Source organism: Lontra canadensis, unplaced genomic scaffold (genome assembly GCF_010015895.1).
Source record: "Lontra canadensis isolate GAN:19392208 unplaced genomic scaffold, GSC_riverotter_1.0 scaffold205, whole genome shotgun sequence".
NCBI classification, from domain to species: domain Eukaryota; kingdom Metazoa; phylum Chordata; class Mammalia; order Carnivora; family Mustelidae; genus Lontra; species Lontra canadensis.
In genome coordinates, this window is record NW_022631199.1 from 198,668 (window position 1) to 218,213 (window position 19,546).

A 19,546-nucleotide genomic window follows, 5' to 3' on the forward strand; every position below is an offset into this window, starting at 1 on the left:
GTGCGCCGGGAATGGCCAGTCGGGCTCCTGCTCTTCAGGCCTGGTCCTTCCTCTCCTGATGGTGTGTTCATCACGCAGCTCTGCTCCCTGCCGCCAGGGTCCTATGGGCCCTCTGGGCCTCCCGTTGCTCAGGACCAGAGACGTGCTCAGAGGAGCTGGTCCGGCCTCCGGACAGCCATCTGCCTCCCGGCATCGCTGTCCATGGACGTGGCTGTGCTGTGTCCTGGGGGAGGCGCAGGCCCTTCTCTGGGCCCTGTGGTGCCAGGGTTGGGGTTCGAGTCAGCGCTTGAAACAAAGGACGGGTCGCACACCACGGCCGCTTCCAAGATCCCCTTGGTTATCACTGCATCTCCAGGCTGCCCTTCCACCCTTTGGGGAGCCTGGCTAGGTGCAGGTGCCCTGTGCCTGGGAACACCCCTGAGCGGGGTCTGGCCATGTGCAGGGCTCTGACGCACCCCCGCATCCGTGCAGCCACACAGCCAGCGTGGCTTGGCCCAGCCCGCTGGCCCTTTCCTGCACTCAGACAGCCTCAGCACTGTGTGGGGGACAAGATGATGCCGCGGTTTCCAGCAGGGTGTTCTGTGTGCGTTTCTCCAGGCTCCCACCTATAGCCCTTTGCCCCAGAGAAGAGAAATGTCCGCACACGGATGAAGGCCCTTTCCTGCGAGAGCAGTTATGGAGCCAAACCCAGAGCCCAGTCCGTGCTGCTCCGATCAGAGCAGGGTGTGGAGGCAGCGTGGGCAGGGGTCTGAGGGCACATAGGCAGCCCCTACCCCAGCTCAGCATAGCAGAGCCGAGTCCTGCCAGACCGTGGGTGAGCTGGAAACACTGCATCTGTCCGGAGAGCCCTGCCGGCCTCCCATGGGAGGTCTGAAAGTTCTCCCGTGGTTCACACGTCCAGACGATGTCACTGCCCTTTGGTTTTCCATTCCAGCGTCTGGGCTGATGGACCATGCTGTGCACCGCGAGCCCTGCTTGGCGAGCCAGGAGGCCCAGCTGCTTCCACTGCAGATGAGTGGGCCGCTGGTTTCCGACGGGGAGGCCCAGGAGCTAAGACAGGTACTGTGCACTCACGGGGCCACTGTGCCCCTGCATGGGGCTCCTGCCTGCCTGCACACGGCTCCCTGCTGCTTGATGCTGGCCCCTCATCAACAGGGCCTGCCGTGTGCCCACCCGCTTTGTTGTCCTCTCTGGAGCTGGAGAACATAGAGCAAGAGCGGTGCCCAGTCCAAGCTCCTGTGTTTCCTGGCATGCGCATGCGCTCGGCCTGTGGCTGCATCCCCCTTTAGAGTGTGTGCATGTTCCCATGTACATGTGGGCTGTGTGAGTGCGGGATATGCAGGCACATGGTGGCTTTCTGTGCATGTGTGTGCCGTCCCCGTGTGTGGTCGAGGTACATGTGTGCACGTGTGTGTGCTCTGTGCATGTGCTGTGTCCATGTAGGTGTTTGTGTGCATAGTGTGCGTGCATCCATATGTGTATTGTGCTTGTATGTCTGTCTGTGTGCATGTTGTGCATGTATATCCGCGTTTGTGCGTGCTGTGCGTATGTCTCTCCATGTGTATTCTGTGTAATTGTCCACGTGCGTGCTGTGCCTGTTGCGTGTCTGTCCGTGTGTGTGCATGCTATGCATGTGTCTATCTGTGTGTGTGCTGTGTGTGTATGGTATGTGTGTCTGTCTGCGTGCACGCTGTGCATGTGTGTGTGTCAGTCTGTGTGCGTACTATGCATGTTGCGGGTCTGTCCGTGTGTGTGCATGCTATGCATGTGTCTACCCATGTGGGTGCTATGTGTGTGTCTGTGTGTGTACTGTGCATGTGTCTGTCCGCGTGCACGCTGTGTGTCCGTGTGTCTATCCGTGTGTGTACGGTGCCTGTGTCCCTGTGCGTGCTGTGTGTGTTGCGGGCCTGTCGTTGTGTGGGCTCCACAGGTACACGTAAACACGTACAACAGAACATGCTCACTCTCCGCGGTGTCTCTCAAGGGCCTGACAGTGGGTTCCTGAGGATGCTTGCCACTGTGTGTCCAGCAAGTAGAAATCGAAACACTGTTTGATAGAACTACGTTCGGGTGCTCTTCAGCCTGTGGCCGGATGGTTCAGTGCTGCTGCTTTTTCCTTTTCAAGTAGTTCTGAAGTAGATGCCTAGACATTGTGTCCCGTCACTCACGCAGACCTCCGTGCACATCTTTAGAACGTAGAAAATGTTAAAAAGCCCCACGCCGCGCTGTGCTTGCCTCAGGTCATCAGACACCAGCTGTCTGGTTCAAGGACACGTGCTGCGTGTTTGTTGGCTCACAGCCCGCTTGAGGCCTGTGCCGGCCGCTCAGCGAAGACCGTCTTAGGGTATGGCTTCCCTCTGTCCTTGCCGTTTGCTTCTCAGTGTATTTGTAGGGAAACTCCGTTGTTTCTCCGTTGAGATTTTGGTTTGCCCTGGTTCCTTGCTCAGGGGTTCTGCGGATCCAGGCTCTGCGCGAGGAGGCCCTGTCCTCATGGTGCCACAGACTCCCACCAGGGCACAGGGGGACCGTGTGGCTAACCACATGTTTTTAAAGAAGTCTTCCCGACGTGTCTGCATCAGCATTGCCTCCTTTAGGCTTGGCCCTTTCCTTTCTGGAAAAAAGCACTCATCTTTGCTATGGGATATGTTAAATATGCACGATTTGTCACTCTTTCCCCGGTCTAACTTAGTCACTCTGAGTGACGACCCACAAAAACGCTGCTTCCTCTCTGCAGCCAGCAGCTTCTGCAGCTTACTAACCCCAGAACATGGCTTGGGGGCTTGACAAACCCTCGTCCTCTGCAGGAAGCGCTCCCCTCTCCTGAGGGTGGATGTGAGCCAGCATGCCTCAGGTTGGTGGGATTGGGGGCCCTTTGCCCACCCTTGTGCAAAGGCATCCCATGGCTTTGTGTGGGAGATGTCAGGATTCTCTCTGTAAATTCTGGTGGAGGCTGTGCAGCTTGAGAGGGCCCTTGTGTCAAACCAGCGGTCTCTGCCCTACGAGTTGAGACGGCAGCAGTCGTGATGAAGATACGAGCTGCTGTGTGCACGAGAGAGTGACCGTGGGGCCGGCCCTGAGCCCTCTGCGTTCATGCTGGGAGCAGCAGAGGCCGCGAGCAGGACACTGAACGCAGGCCGGGGAAGTGGCGAACCCTGAGTCGTGGGGTTGGGGCGTGCCGCCGCGGGAGAGCAGGGATTCACATCGGCTGGCTGCCCGTCCTGCTCCCTGCAGGACAGTGCAGTCCGCCCAGAGACGGTCTCCTGAAGGTAAAACACATGGTTCCTATTTAGAGAAGAATTCTTAGCTGTGCACTTGAAGCTCTAGCATAAGTAGGAATGAGGTAAATTTCTGGGGAAAACAGAAATGTAAGAACCGCCCCCCCGTTCCGCTGTGGTTTCTGTGGTGGATGCCGTTACCGTCCTTACGTGGAAATGGGTCCTGGTGACTTGCCCTGCAGTGGGATGCTGAGAGACGCGACTGGCTGTGGTTGCCCCGGGGCCAGTGTGCTCCCTGCCTGTGCCAGCTCCCACCACACAGAGCCTCGGCAGCCGTCACTGCAGCGTCTGCCAGCCACGGGGAGGGCGTGTGGTGTCGGTGGCCGGAAAGGAAGTGGATGTGCTGGGATGGGTTTGGCAGAGCGCCCTGAACCCTCTCTGGTCTGATGTGCCCGTCCTGCCTCGGAGCTGCTGCTGCCGCTTCGTTACGAAATCTGTGTCTGTCCCCGCCCCTGGTTATGTCGCTCCTGTTGCCTCAGGGCATCCCAGTGTCCCCAGCTTCTCTCCCAGACTTCTCCCCTCACTGCTCTGTCCCGTCCCGCCTCTGCCTTTCCGCACCCCAGACCTGAAGAAACAGTGAGCACGGCATAGGACGGGGGCCGGTAGGCGCTCCTGTCCTTCACGGGCGCTCGGGGCGTCAGGTCGCGGTCCCTATGGCGGGGGCGCGGCACGGGGACCCGGGGCTTCGGGTTGCAGCCTCTGTGGTGGGGTGGCGCAGGGACCCCGGGCGTTGGGTCGCGGTCCCCATGGCGGGGGTGCAGCGCGGGGCCCCAGGGTTCAGGTCGTGGATTTGGACTTACCTGAGCTTAGGCAGCGCCGCCATTGTGCCGTCCACGTGTGATGCTCCATAGGCAGGAACCACAGAGCCCAGGATCCGGCAGGGAGACCGAGGGTTGGTTCACAGATGGCGCAGCTCGGGCTCGTGGCGGGAGGGAGCACAGGAGCAGCGCGAGGTCCCGCATGCCCTCTGCCTGTGCCTTCTCCTGCTGGTGCCGGCCGAGTGCTGGGATTCTGCAGAGCTAGTGTCTCGTCCCCGTGCAGGAGGAGCAGAATTCCTTTCACGCCAGCTCTCCTCTCCCGTGTCTATAGCCAGTGTTCAAGCCTGTCCTAGTGCCCGTGAGCCCCTCCCGGCCTTTCTCCCATGCCACCTTGACGCAAGAGCATCGGGCTTAACGCATTGTTCTTCGCTTCAAAATTAATGTCTTGTCCGCGTCGCACTTTCCCTGGCCTGGGCGTGTTAACATCGCAGGAGCGACCGAGCTCGGATTTTTGGATGGCTGCCCGCGCAGAGTCCCGGGGCGTCACACCAGCCGTGGAGCCCGCCTCCCTGCTTCCTGTCGTAGCGATGGCAGGACAGGCATTCCAGAATTGACACGTCCCTGGAAGAGGGGTTGGCTGTGCGGGTAGCTGGGTGACGGCGGGCTAGGGCTGATGCCTTCCAGCCCTGGGAGGGCACGCAGGTGCCTTGCTGGAGGGGGCTCTGCGAAGAGCCACTCATGTCCACAAACCCACCGACCCGCACCTTCGTGCCAGGCAGGGGGACAGGTCCTGTGAGCTGTTTTCCATGTGGTTCGTTCCTTTCATTACTCTCCGGGCACAGTAAAAAGGGGAGGAGGTTGTCAGCGTTTGTGCTTGTGGCTTTAATACCAGTCCAGGTGTTACTCACAAGTGTTCGTCCTGTCCTGTGTCATCTGTTAAACCATGAGAGGAGCCTGGGTCATGGGGATGAGGGGCCTTGTCGCTTCTGACGTCTGTGGCGGTTGACATTTCAGCGAGAGGACACGTGTCGCAGGAGGAGCCCTGCCCTGTCAGCCCCAACATCCCTGGGGGGGCCGCGTGCCTCCCTGGCCCAGTCCCCGCCTGCCGCAGAAACGTCCACAGTGACGCAAGCTGACTCACGGGACAACATCATGGGTTTCCCATCTGCTGTGCCATTACCGTGGTCACTGGTAGCGTCGAGCCTGCTGTCACGCCCCCCACCCCGCCCCGGCCCCCTTTGGTTTCCTGTGCACCCCTCCCCTGGGCTGGGCTGCTGCAGGGCTCATGTTCTGTCAGCTGTGGCCCCACTGCAGGGCAGGCCTGTGTGCTGTCTGGGGCTGGTGGGCCCCCACCCGCTCTGACCGAGCTGGGACAGAGCTGGGCCGTACGAAGGCACGGACCACAGGCTGTCCCTCTACTGTCGCAGAAACACGAGCGGGGTGGGAGTGCCAGATGAGGGGCCTTAGGGTTCCAGAGATTCCATGACTCAGCGAGCATCTTCAGAGCGCTGCAGGGCTGTGCAGGGAGGAGGGCAAGGGCCTGTGAGGGCCAGGGAGCGGACGCCGTCCCACCTTCCTGAAGTGCTCACCTCTGCTCTGCGGGAGTCTTACTGTCGAGCGCCCGGTTGTCTTCTAGAATGCTGATTTTAGGGTGCTGACTGCTGCCTTTCCACCCAGCGACGGCACGCGAGTGCCGTGCTGTGCCCTGCCCCAGGTGGCCTTCTCTCTGCCACACACATGACCTCTCAAGCCCGGCTGTCCTCACTTCCCGCTGTGTTTTCAGGCTGATCTGTCTTTCCTTTCACAGTGCAGTGGTGCATACTGCAGGGGGCTCGCTGTCCGCAGTGGTCGCGCAAACGCCACACATGGCATCTGTGGGTCACGTCTCTGCTCCTCGGGGGCGCATAGCATGCGCAGGGTGGAATTGCTCCGTTTGGGATAGTTCCACGTGGAGCGGCAAGGCTGCTGTCCATAACGGCCACAGCGTTTCACATTCCCGCCGGCGACGGATGAGGGAAGTGAGTCCTGCAGCTTCCTTCTTCTCTGTCAGGATTCCTCTGGGGCACCTGGGGGGCTCAGTCAGTGAAGCGGACGCCTGCCTTGGCTCGGGTCACAATCCTGGGGTCCTGGGATCGAGTCCGTATTGGGCTCCCCGCTCTGCAGGGAAGCTGCTTCTCCCTCGCCCCGTGCAGCTCTCCCTGCTTCAACTCTCACACGAATAAAGAAAAGGATTGCTCTGGCTCCTCGCGGTTTTGAATGGATTTGCGGATCCTTTTTTCCATTTCTGGGGGGGTAAAGAGGCTGCTGGAAACCTAATGTGGATTGCGTCGACTGTGTAAGTCACTTGGAGGCGTCTGGGCGTCTTGCTCATCCGGGAACACAGGACCCCCTCACTGTTTCGGTCTTCGTTAATATCTTTCAGTGTGATGTGTGGTTTTTAGGACTTTGGTCTATTTTCTTACATTCTGGGATGAATCCTATTTGGACCCATCGTGACCTGGCAACGAGCAGGCCAGTCCCCAGGGTCCCCCTCTAGCCCTGGGAGGTGTTCGCCCTGTGCTGGCCATGTCTGGACCTTGGGAGGCCACTGGGAGCTGCAGCGAGCGCTGACGGATCCCTGAGGACTCAGTGCTCGGAGTCTGGCTGTGGGAATGCAGTGCTGTGGGGACCTGGAGCGTCCGCTTCCCCCTACAGCTGCTCGGAGGGGTGTGGAGGAGGGGCCGCGGCAGGGGCCTCCCTGGAAGGAAGCCTGTGCTGTTGTCCACAGATGGCCCTTGTGGCCTGCAGGAATGCAGCCGAAGGGACGGGTGGGACGCGGGGGTGGTCTGTGAGTGCTGAATGTGACAGATCGTAGCCTAGAATGTTCTGTACAGTCTCCAGAGCTCTGACTGTGCTGGAAGCCACTTTTTCCCTCTCTGCCTTCCCTGTGGCACACTAATGGCCCCAACTGGTAGAACTGTTTGGACGTGCAGACAGCTTGATTTATCCCAGCTCTGTTCTTAAAGGGTTGCTAATTTCTCACTGTCAGAAAATTCACAGTTTTCCAGTGAGTCAGCTGCATAACAAAACGAGGGCAGACAGCCTAGCTCATGCTAAACTCACTGTAGGTACTTCTTGCGAACACAGGAGTGCTCTGAGTCCTGGAGTCTCATCGCAAAGTAGAGCAGAACGTCTTCCTTCAGACCATGGGTGAGGCCACAAGCACACTACAGGGTCGTGGGAACACTCTGTGTGCCCTCCCCGCTGCAGGTACGTGGTGGACACCCGAGGCGGGGCCCTCCAGGGCCTCGGGCTCCCCGAAGCCCACACCGGGACGGCCTCCCTGAGGGGCACACATGTGGTTAAGCACATTTGCCTCAGTGAGCATAGCTCCTCGGTTGGAGGAGCCGTTCCCCCGTCTGTACGCACACAATGGAGACGTCTCTGCGTCTGCTTGTGTCTGTTGTTGGCAAGTAGAGGCCGTCATGCCGTGTGTGGCCAGGGCAGCAGAGACCACAGGAGTGTGTGCTCTGTCCCGGGGACCATGTCCCGCTCCCAGCCCAGGCTCTCTAGATGCACGTGTCCCCACTGCCTTCTGGTTTCGGACACACCCCACCCGTGCGCAGACCTGGTGGAGCGTCTGCGGCCCTCGGGCTCCAGATCACTGAGCATGTCTGCGGTTTCTCTCCTGATGCTACTGCAGGACAGAGTCTGCCTGTGCACGTGTGCACGGAGGGCTGCTTCCCCCTCAGCTCTGTGCATGTGCTGTGTGGGGGTAGACGTGTCCGCAGACAGGGCCAGTCACAGGCCCACTTCTAGCGAGGCAGGGGCTCCAGAAGAAAGCACACAGCCTCCTGCCAGCTGATACTTCAGAGTCTGGCATCCTGACACACTGATGACTGGACAGCTTGTCATCCTGGGCCGCAGAAGTCACAGCTGCATGACGGTCCGGCCAGACTTGGCGTTCCCCATTCTTTCCACCCATGTTCTTCCTTAAAGGGAAAAGCGCCGGACCAGTCAGTGCTCCAGAGGGACCCTAGCTGGAAGCTTCCTCAGTCCTCTCTGCAGACTCACGAGCCGTGCAGGTCCCTCGGGGTTTTGCACTGTGAGGTCACTTCAGGTGCAGTGTGAGGCATTCACAGCTGCTGGGGTGTTTCCAATGAGACAGCGTCTTGGGCGGACCGTTGAACAGGGAGGGGGGATCCCAGCGAGACAGCGTTGCGGTCGGACTGATCGACGGTGTCGGGGGTCCCGATGAGATGTCGCGGTCAGACCGTTGGACAGGGAGGGGGTCCCGATGACACGGCGCTGCGGTCAGACCAATCGACAGGGTTGGGGGTCCCCATGAGATGGCATCGCGGTTGGACCGTTGAACGGGGAGGGGGGTCCTGGTGAGACGGCGCGGCAGTTGGACCAGTCGGCGGGGAGGAGCCCTGTGTGGACGCCCTAGACTCCATGAAAGGTTAGAGTTGCTTGGTCTTGCTCACAAAGGGAGTGCAGTGCCTGTTACTGCTGCGTGTCTGTGCGTGAGTGGGTTACCTGCGGGCCATGGTGGCTCTCCTCTGGGCGGGGGATAGCGGGGCCATCCCAGAGTGGGGCCCTCAGCCGGGGAACCCTGCGGACATGTGCAGAGAGCACAGCATTCATCAAGCAGCAAAGGACCGATCTTGTGTTTTGTTCCGTGTGTTGCTTTCGTGTGGAGACGATGACTTTTTATCCGATTGGGTCACACCAGCCATGTTTCTCATTTTTGCAGGGCACCAATTGGCTCCATCAGAGCCGACTAATCTTGGGGTCGTAAGTTCGAGCCCCATGTGAGGATGTAGAGATTACTTAAAGAAATAAAATTTTAAGAAATGCTTCTTTTTTACCGTTGAGAATGTGAGCGTTGGAGAATCTAAAGTCACAGGTGTGGCTCTTCTTACATGGGACCTTCGCCATAGCTGCTCTCAGCTCCAGGAGCAAACCAGGCTCTCAGGCCACCTTCCCAGGGCTGCCTGAATGGCTGCTGATCCCTGGGAAGGTCACTTTGCCTTGTTAAGAGACCTGTGCTATTCCTGTCAGTGCCAGTGCCGTGACGTCTGCGTCCTCATGTGGGGACACGCAAGTGCCGGCTCTTTGCATCTGGGCCGTGCTGTGGGCAGCTGCAGACAGAGCGTGGGGTCTTGGGCACACCCTCTCAGCCCAGCGTGTGAAACAGTCCGTTTGAGGGTTCAGAGAGCCCCGCGGCCCTCACCCTCATTCAGGACAGGTGGGGACAAGGAAGCAGGAGACGGAGCTGCGTGGACAGGGTCACGCCCCTGTGCCACTCGCACTGCTTGTCTGACTGGGTTCAGGACGTTTCCTTTCTTCTCTAGTCCTGTGTCCTGACCTCCTCCTTGCAGCGTGAGTCCGGGAGCAGGACAGTGCTGACCGGTCACAGAGCCTGCTGGCCCCGAAGGACCATCATTGTGGTTGACGAGGACACAAAGGTTGTCAGCAGCACGGGCGGCCTGAAGGACCCACGCAGGGCAGGGGCCGCTCGTGGGTGTGAAGCCAGGTGTGAGCGTGTGTCCACAGCCAGCCTCCCCGGGGCTGTGGTGTGCGTATACCTGGTGCACGGGGACCTGCAGGCCGATGGGGAGGGGTCGTTGAGCAGAGCGGCACGGAGGACCTGCCTCCCACGGTGCTGAGCTGTTTACTGTGCCGTTTGGGCCTCGGCCACATGAGGTCATAGGAACGTGGTGGAAAAGACCTCCTACATGAGGTCATGCAGCCCATCCCTCGGAGCCGGCTGACCCCACAATGTACTTTCCGGAGCCACGTCCCGGTTTTCCAGTGACTCAGCGGCTCCCAGAGGGCACAGAGCTTGGCGTCTGAGCCTGTTGCCTGGGTCAGGGACGTGCCCCTGCGCCCGGACGGGGCTCTGAGGGATGAGGCCACGTGTGCGCACAGAGGTGCGGCTTAGCCTGTCCGCGTCCGGGCACCGGACCGCACGCAGCCTCAGGCCCTCCGCGGCACGGCTGCAGCGGGGCCCCTGCCGCGGAGCCTTCCAGGACTTGGCGGGGGCTCCTCACGCCCCACTTCGTAGTTTTCACAGCTTGTTCGCATTTGTGAGCTCATTCCAGCCTCCCCGCTTGACCTTACTGGCCTCTAACCACCTCCCTGCCTCTGATCTGCTCCACGTGGTGGTGGGCGGCACGAGGCCGCCTCATGGAAGCGCATGGGCACTGTGGCCACGCCGTCCCCCTGCCCCCAGGTGCCACATGCCCTCCTCGGCCTGGGCCGCCCCCAGGCTGCAGCGCCACCGGCCGAGCCGTGACCACGACATCCGTGTGTGGCGCGCTGCTGGCTGCGTTAGGTCTGGGGCCCTCGCTGCCAACTCCCATCCCCGTGGGGCAGCGGACTTGGAGCGCAGCTGTACCCGCTAGATCCCTTGGAAGGTGGTAAATGGCACCCAGGACTCCTCAGAGGACCGACAGTCTGTAGGTCCTTCATCCTAACGCAGCCAGCGGCCTGACACTCTCCTTCCAAGAGGTAGTAACACTTACCTGCAGGTAGGTGGTCATTACGATTCTTCTTAAAATCATTCCTTTTTGTTGTCAGCTTGAGGGTATTAAATTTTTCAGTGCAGGCTCACCACATTTCACAGTGCAAGTGGTCTCGACGGGCTTGCAGGAAAGCGGCCGTTCTCAGCAGTGCCTGAGACGCCTGCAGCGTGACGTGAGTCCCCAGAAGGCTGAGGGGCCTGCTGTTCCACGGGTAGCCCCTCTTCTTACAGTGCCCCCAGGGCTGTGTTTGGTAGCTGCTTCCTCCCCTCAAGCCGTGTGGAGGTATAGTGAGGGGTTTTCTACAGATCAGCAAGAAACGGGGCTGGCTTTTCCTTTTAAATCCCATTCGGCAGTCAGGACACGGATGTAGACAGGTAATGAAGACCAGGACTGGGTCGTGCTTGTACCCTGGGCCAGCCCTCCCTGCTCCTGTGTGACTGGAAGAGCAGTGCCCCAGGGACTTTGTCAGGAGGCGTGGGGGCTGTGGCCTGGAGCAGGGCCAGAGGGCTGACCCCTCACCTTTCTTTCAGCTCTGCTGCCCTGGGGCTCAGTGTGTCCTGGGGGCCAGAGCTCCCTGGGGGTCGGTGCCATCCAGGGTCAGAGCTCCCTGGGGTTCAGTGCGTCCTGGGGGCCAGAGCTCCCGAGGGGTCAGAGCTCCCTCGGGTTCAGTGCCATCCTGGGCCAGAGCTCCCTGGGGGTTCAATGCGTCCTGGGGGCCAGAGCTCCCAAGGGGTCAGAGCTCCCTGGGGCTCACTGCATCCTGGGGGCCAGAGCTCCCGAGGGGTCAGAGCTCCCTCGGGTTCAGTGCCATCCTGGGCCAGAGCTCCCTGGGGCAATGCCATCCGGGGTCAGAGCTCTCTGGGGTTCAGTGTGCCCTGGAGGCCAGAGCTCCCTGGTGGTCGGTGCCCCCTGATGGTCAGTGCCATCCTGGGTCAGCGCTCCCTGGGGGGTCCGTGCCACCCTGGGGGTTGGTGCCACCCTGGGGGTCAGTGCTGGTGAGCTGCAGAGCCGAGACCCAAACCCAGAATGGGAGGACAGAGTGTTTGTCATCCCCCCAACTCACAATTTCCAAAGTACTGTAAAAGGGATGGACAGAGATACCGTCTGTTGTTGAGAGTTTAAGAAATGGCAGCCCCTCCTGCCCTGTGCGCTACTCTTACAGATCCTGAGGAAGCTGAAGAGTCTCGCCCTGGACACGGAGACAGAGCTGGAGAGGCAGGATGAGGCCCTGGACGGCATCACTGCGGCTGTTGACCGGACCACCGTAACCATCGACAAGCACACCCGACGTGCCAAAAAACTGACCTAGCACAGGAGAGCGAAGACGTGCCTGGTTTTCACGACAGTCACGGCTCCGAGTACTTTGTTCTCAGCACGTGCACGCGGGAGTCATCCCAGGGGCCCGTTAGTAGCCGGAGGCTCTGCGGCAGAAGGTGCAGGCTTGCCTCAGGGTGGAGGGCTTGTGTGATGTGACCCAGAGCACAGCACACGCAGGAAGGAGGCGGCCCCGGGGAGGGGAGTTCTGCCTGCAGATCCAGCAAGCCACCCCCAGCCCCACACCCACTATGGTGGCCCCAGTTCCTTCTTCCCCTACAGCCCGTAGGCCCCAGCTCCCTTCTCCCCTGCCTTCTGCAGGTCCCAGCTCCGTACTCCCCTGCTTCTCGAGGGCCCCAGTTCCTTCTCCCCGCTGCCTCCCACGGGCCCCAGCTCCTTACACCCCTGCTTCCCTGGGCCCCAGATCCTTCTCCCACGCCCCCCCCAACAACCTGCAGGCCCCAGCTCCCGTCTGCCCCCCTCCCCGCAGGCTTCAGCTGCCTTCTCCTCTGCCTCCTGCAGGCTCCAGCTCCCTTCTCCCCTGCTCCCTGCAGGCCGCGGCTCCTTCTGCCCTGCTCTAGGCAGGCCCAGGCTCCCCACTCATACTTGAGCGCTTCAGAGGGTCACAGCAGCAGGACGGCCCTTCCTGCAAGGCCGGCTGCACCCAGGGCTCGGTAGCTGCTTTGCATGGCCAGCGTCCCCACCGGCTGAACTGTCTTCTCTCTCTGTTCTTGCTAGCGGTAAAAGGGCAGTGTAAATCTGTGAAAGAATGTGCTGATTTCTGCGTCCGCCCGCCGGGACCCTGCCTTCTGTGTCCACAGAACTTCTCCAGGACCATGGTTAGGCCCACGCCTGCCTCCCCTCTGAGGCTCCTCTGCACGTGCCCCTCCCTAGTCGCAGGTTCTGGTTTTTTCTGACAGGCCGGTTTCTTGTTGGTCAGACTGACTTTTACCTGAAGTCCAGTATGTCTCGAGGTTGTCCTGCAAACACCGGGAGTATTCTTTTCACTGCTCACCTGTAGCCAAGTGTGAAGATAATACATATTGTACCTATTTTAAGAACTGTTGATTTTTTTTTTCTTAAAATGCCCCATTTCTGTCCAGAAACAAAAGAGCAATCATAGTTTTAGAATATATTTTGAAGACCTGCATTTCTGCTGCCTTTTGCTTGGCTTTGAGTGTCTTAGTGGGAGGGCCCCTTGGGGAAGGACAGACAGGGCAGGTTGGAGAGGTAGGTGACCCCTTCCCCTGTCCTGGCAGAGCAGGTCCCTCCGGACTGCCGTGGAGTAGGGTCCCCGAGGGCAGTGCACCCACAGCTGCCCTTGGGCCTTGCCGAGCTGCCCCTTTGAGGCACCTATTCTCTGGTTCTCCTCCACAGGCCCTGTGCTGGCGTTCTGAGTCCCAGCTGGTTTTCTGGGGCTGCTAATGAGTGACCACAAATGAGGGGCCTCAGGACAGCAGGCTGTGTCGTCTCCTGGGTCTGGAGACCAGGAGTCTGCCAGCAGGGTGTCACAGGGCCCTGTTCCCTCTGAAGGCTCCAGGGCTCCCTCCTGCCTCTCCCAGCTCAGGGGGGCGGGGCCAGGGATTCTGGGCCCGTGGCTGCATCTCCTCCTATCCTGTCCTCTGCCACTGTCCGCTCTGAAATCGCCCATCCCTTGGCTCGTCGGGCCCACCTTTGCGTTGTGTGGCAGTTTCCACTAAGGTCTCATTCCAAGGTTTGGCGGAGTCCTCCAGGAGCCCTTTGCCTTCTGGAGGCTGACCTGTTCTTGAAGACACAGGAAGGAGCAGTCGCAGAAAATAGCCTTCGCAGGGTCCTTCCAGTTCTGAGTCCGCCCGCCGGGACCCTGCCTTCTGTGTGCACAGAGCTTCTCCAGGCCCATGGTTAGGCCTTCTGCCCCTTCTTTCAGTGTGCTGAACTCTGTTGCTCATCTCCAGCTGCCGTATTCGCTCTGTACTGCTCGACCTTGCCAGTGAGAAGTGCTCCTGTCCTCTCTAGCACTGGCATGAGCGGTTGCTCCCAAGCGCTCCCAGCACAGTGAGGATCCATATCCGTCTGTGGAGAGAGCCCTGAGCAGAGGGGAAACAAGCCTGCCCTTCTGTGACCCTGTCCTGAGTCGCTGGAGGGTGCTGCTAGGGAGGTCAGCCAGCATGCACTTGTCCTGAAGACAGGCACTGCTCGGCACCCGGGGGCCCAGGGACCGCACACACTTCGGCCAGTGACAGGAGTCTGCCCAGAGCGAGTCTGCTGTTGCTGGGATGCTTACAGCCCGGGACCGCGGGCGAGAAGGTGTGTGGCACTGAAGGCATGGTGCCGTTATTAGAGGGCCGTTGTCCGGGCCGTTCTCTCCCATAAACACCTCAGTGATAGAAACTACACTCTGTTTCTCTGCGGAATTACCGTGTTGAGAAGAAAGGTCCATCAGGATCGTCTCATGGTATTTACTAACCTTGACTTGACCCCAGACTTGTTCACCTTAGACCCTTCCAGTGGCACAAAATCCATAGCCAAACCCAATGTGCCCGGAGCCTCAGCACCGAACCCGACCTGTGGCACTGACTGCTCGTCTCCATGGCAGACACAGAAGTGCAAAACCCTTTGAAACCGGCAGTAACTTAAAGCCCAACTCCAGCTCAGGTGTACCCCACCACCTGCCACGGTTCCCACAACTGCCCCTCACCCTAAGTGCTCTAACTCTATCCCCACTTCTCTCCACCCCGAGTACTGTAACCCCACGCCCCACTGCTCCCACCCCGAGTGCTCCAACTGCACTCTACAGTGCTCCCCTCTCCAGGGGCTCTAACTTTATCCCTATCACGCTTCTCTTTATGGGCACTCACTCCTTCTCCTCCTACTGTACCCTGGTTTGGGTCGCCTGCCTCTGCCTCCATGTTTTGGAGTCTTGTAGAGAACATACCAGGAGTGGCCACAGCATAGCTCCTGAAAGCTGGACTAGGGGAAGCAGGTGAGTAGTGTGGCTTAGGGTCTCTCCTGTGATCCTCGGGTAGCCTGGGAACTGCTGCGTTGGCTGGAGCCGAGTTCTCTGGGTCAGGTGAGTAGACTCTGGGGAGTGTGAGGACGATCATCCTGGTCTGACTGTAGTCAGCAGCCCCCAGCTCTTTGGAATGGGGCCTCTGGCATCTCCTCCTTCCTGTTTTACTTTCCTGATGTGGACTTGAACTCTGACTTTGGCACTCAGTCCTGGCGTGGGGCTGAGGTCCCCAGGTGCTTTGTTCCTGTATCAAAATTGGTTTGCCTTTCAGCTGATGAGTGGGATTGTCTTGGTCCATTGTCCCCCTGTGAGGTGCGTGCACACCCTGAAACACAACATGCTTTTGGGTTTTGCTCGGCATAACTGGGCCAGAAGCAAGACTCTTTGCAGCGGCGACTCCAGCCTTGGGCTGACATGAGACTGCTGGTTCTCAAGACCGAACAGTCCTGAGTTACTCAGTGTTTTGGGGCAGGGATGGGCACATATCTTCTATAAAAGGCCCAGAAGTAACTCCTTCACCTTTTGAGCCGTGGGATGCCCATTGCAGCACCGGAGGTGGCTGTTTACGAGACCGCAGCCTGGACTTGTAAGCAGATGGGTTTGCTGTGTTCGGATAAAGCTGCCCATGACATCTGAGTGGCATTAATTCCATGTGTCGTGAAATGTTTCTTTTCTGGATGTTACCTTTGAACTACTTGAATTTTAAACTCGTCCCAGCACGCAAGCTGTAGGACGCGTGGCAGGCCCACCACCTGCGCAGGGGTGTGTGTTCCTTATGAGGCTGTACTTGGCCTTGTCCTGGAGGGTGACACATGGCCCTCTTCAGCCCCAAACTCGAGTGTGGCCTGGGCCGAGAGATCGCCACACGTTCCTGGTCCGTGCTCAGCTGCCCCGAGCTTCAGAGGCTGTAGCGATGGCAATAGTCCCGGCCCCTTAAAAGGCAGAGCTGGGAGAGGGGTGGACGGTGAGGGGGGGAATGACTGGCACTGGTTTCTACAGTGGTTTTCTCTACAGACCCCCAAATCCGCACACGCAGACATTTTAGGAGAGGAAAAAACAAACATCCTTGAGACATTTTCCGACACCACACACACCAGAACTTGACTATGTGCAGGCAGTCAGGGTGGGGGCTCTTGCTTGGGTTTGGGGTCTGATCAAACTTCTCTCGGAGGCAGCTCTGTTGGTTGGGGATCGATCCTGGCGTGAGACCTCCAGCCTCACCTGCAAGGAGCCCCTCCGTTCTCACCTGCTGCCAGTTGAAATTATTAGCTATAGGTTTGCGTAAAACTTGAAAGATGCAAGTTGTAGTCAGTTTTCACATTTGCAACTGATTTCCACATTCACATAATATTTCAAACTTCTGGCACCCATCTGGAAACTTGGAACAGCAGTGAGCCTGTCCAGGAGGTAATTTTCCCTGATTCATTTTGAAAGTGAAAAGCCACAGGGCTGGAGGCAAGGGTGGTCCTGCTTCCCAGAAGGGCCGCTCAGTCCCGGCCCCTGGTTTCCTCAGCACAAGCAGGCAGGCAGGAGCAGAGGGAGGGTATCGCTTTGCAGATCCCAGGAGCTGCACTCGGTGTCCAGGGTGGGGGGCCATGCTGCCCAGTAAGCAGCCCTAGGCTGCGGGGGCAGGGAGTGGTGGGTAGGACCGGCGTGCAGACTGGGCTCTGTCAGCCTGGCCTGCATGCCCAGGGCTCCAGCAGGTGTGGGCAAGCATGTCCTCCAAGCACGGTTGGTACCTTGTCAGGCACAACTGCCATCCCAGGGCAGTGCTCCACACCGACCCTCTGGCTCATTCTCCCACCAGATTGCGCAGGGTCCTTTAGATGTTGCTCGCCATCTCCTGTCCCCACCCCTGCCTTTTTCTCTCACCCTAAGAAGAGAAGTTGAGCCGAGGACAGATGGCTTGCTTTCCCCGACTGACCTGCTTGGAGCAGACAGGGAGGTCAGGAAAAGTGCATCTTCCCAAGAAGGAGCAAAGGGCTTGTGTCCCTCTGGTTGCAGGGTGCAGAAACCCAGGTGTAGGTGGAGGAGGGTCAGGGCCTCACAGGCCTCCCGGGAAGTGCTGACACAGCCAACACCACTGCCCTTGGGGCTGCCCCACCCACACACAGTGGCCTGGCCATGCACTGGCACAGAAGTTGGTGAGGCTGATCCTTGCATAGAGGTGCCCAGATGCTCTGGGGAGGGTGGGGGCAGCCACTGTAAGGCAAGGAGGTGAAAATGAAGGAAGAGTCCCTAAACTTGACTCAAATGCTAGCCAGGGAGGCCAGAAGGGGGGCACGAAGAGTTGTCATTTCAGAATCACAGACCCCAAGAGAAGCATGCTCAACCAGAAAGTCATCAGGTACAGGCCCGGAAGGAAAAGGTATGCACTGCATGTTCTACCAGAAATCGACCACCCTTCGGTCCAGCCAATGAGAAACTGTTAGTGTCAGGAATTGCAATTCTGTCTTATCCCGGAATAAACCCATTCTTGCTGATAAAATAACTAGTTCAGTTGAATTTCCTTGATGGCTAACGATGAACATTTTTTCATGTGTCTGATCGCCATTTGTATGTCTTCTTTGGAGAAGTGTCTGTTCATGTCTTCTACCCATTTTTTGGTATGATTATCTACCCCTTGGGTGTTGAGTTTGAGGAGTTCTTTATAGATAAATCAAAACCACATTAGGATACAAGCTTACACCAGTTAGAACGGCCAACATCAACAAGACAGGAAACAACAAGTATTGGAGATGATGTGGAGAAAGGGGAACCCTCTTACACTGTTGGTGGGAATGCAAGTTGGTGCAGCCACTTTGCAAAACAGTGTGGAGATCCCTCAAGAAATTAAAAATAGAGCTTCCCTATGACCCTGCCATTGCACTACTGGGTGTTTACCCCAAAGATACAGATGTAGTGAAAAGAAGGGTTCATAGCAGCAATGGCCACAATCACCAAACTGCAGAAAGAACCAAGATGCCCTTCAACGGACGAATGGATAAAAAAGATACGGTCCATATATACAATGAAGTATTATGCCTCCTTCAGAAAGGATGAATACTCTTGTATCAACATGGACGGGACTGGAAGAGATTATGCTGAGTGAGATAAGTCAAGCAGAGTCAATTATCATATGGTTTTGCTTATTCGAGGAGCATAAGGAATAACATGGAGGACCTTGGGAGTTGAAGAGGAAAAGTGAATTGGGGGAAATTGGAGGGGGAGACAAACCATAAGAGACTGTGACTCTGAGAAACAAGCTGAGGGTTTTGGAGGGGAGTGTGGTGGGGGATGGGTGAGCCTGGTGGTGGGTACTAAGGTGGACACATATTGCATGCAGCACTGGGTGTAATACACAAACAATGACCCACAGAACACTGCATCAAAAACTAAGGAAGTACTGTATGGTGACCAACATAAAAAAAAAAAAACAAAAAAACTTTTCAGGTTAACAAGGAAAAGCAGGGAACATACAGCCTCATGATGTAATCTCGGGTGTCGCCATTGGAACCACAGGCTGTGTTTCCCAGTGGATGCAACACTGGTTCCAAATGTGGCAGTGGCTCTGAGAGGCACTGCTGGGGTTGGTCAAGAGGGTAAGGCCCTGGCACCACCCCAAGTGCTGAGTGAATGCTTCATCCGCGAATCAGACATGTCTGCCCCTGTGTGTGGTCTTGCTCTGAGGGCTCATGGAGGGGCCCCAGAGTAGCCCTGAAGCCTATGGCAGATACCGTCCACTCTGCACATGAAATCCCAACTGGCCAGCAGGAGCGAGCCTGAAGGGAGGACAGTGTGGAGGGGAAGGAAGAGGAGGGGCTCAGGTCGCAGGATGGGGCCCAGAGGCACCAGGGCTGCTCAGTGTGTAGATCCAAACCCACCCTTGTATGCCCCATCCCACAGGAAATGGATTTCCTTCTGGAATCAGTGGCTGCCTGCTAAACCAGCTTTCTTTCCAACTGGCCTATGCACACAGGACATGGCCCAGACAAAGGGTGTCACTGAGGGGTTGGAGAAATTGCTGGGGGAACAGAGCAAGACAGCATGCATAGCAACCATGCTGTGATCCTTCCAGACCAGCCCAAATCAGGAAATTAGGAGGTGCCCAAACCTGCAGCCTCACGTGCTTTGTGCGCCCTCAGAAGTGTTCAGGTCATGAGAAAGGAGATCGCTGCATCTCGTCCAAGCTCTCTCTGACCTCTACATTTGGCAAAGTAATTCACACCCTGACCCTAGGGTGCCCACAGTCCAAGACCTGCTACCATGAACACGCTCCCTTGTTGCACAGCCCAGCGTAGGAACCCAACCCTCACCATGCGCAGAACTGCCAGCCTGGGTGGGGGTCTCCCTATCACCTAGCCTGGAAACAAATTGTGGGTGTGTGATGTTACTGGGGCTTCCATAAGGAACTACTACACTTGGGTGCTTGGGACAACAATTTATGCTCTGCAACCAAGGTGTGGTCAGGGCGTCACTACCCTCAGGGGCCCCAGAGGAGACCCCCCGCCCCCCCGCCTCGGTACCTGCTGGCGCCTGAGACCCTCTCTCCATCTCCCCCACATTGGCATTACTGCCTTCTCTCTGTGTCTGTCTGGAGGACGCTTGTCATGGATCCCGTGCCCACAAAATAACCCAGTACGACCTCCAGCTCCTTGACGTAAGTGCGCCTGCAGAGACCTTTCTTCCGCGTGAGGTCACATTTCCGGGATCCTGGAACCA

The 19,546-nt window shown here is 58.2% G+C and overlaps 1 protein-coding gene across 3 annotated transcripts in view; it reads left to right on the forward strand.

The window, feature by feature from the left end:
• Positions 1-11,876, forward strand: part of SNAP47 (synaptosome associated protein 47) — a 41,957-nt gene extending 30,081 nt beyond the window's left edge. For 2 of the 3 annotated variants that reach the window (XM_032848481.1, XM_032848480.1), the window contains exons 4-5: positions 935-1,059; positions 11,705-11,876. In XM_032848481.1, the coding sequence (XP_032704372.1) occupies positions 935-1,059; positions 11,705-11,851 (272 nt within the window). In that variant the 3' untranslated portion in view covers positions 11,852-11,876. The remainder of the gene's footprint in view (positions 1-934; positions 1,060-11,704) is intronic. The other variant, XM_032848482.1, reaches the window with a different exon arrangement.
• Positions 11,877-19,546: the final 7,670 nt, after the last annotated feature.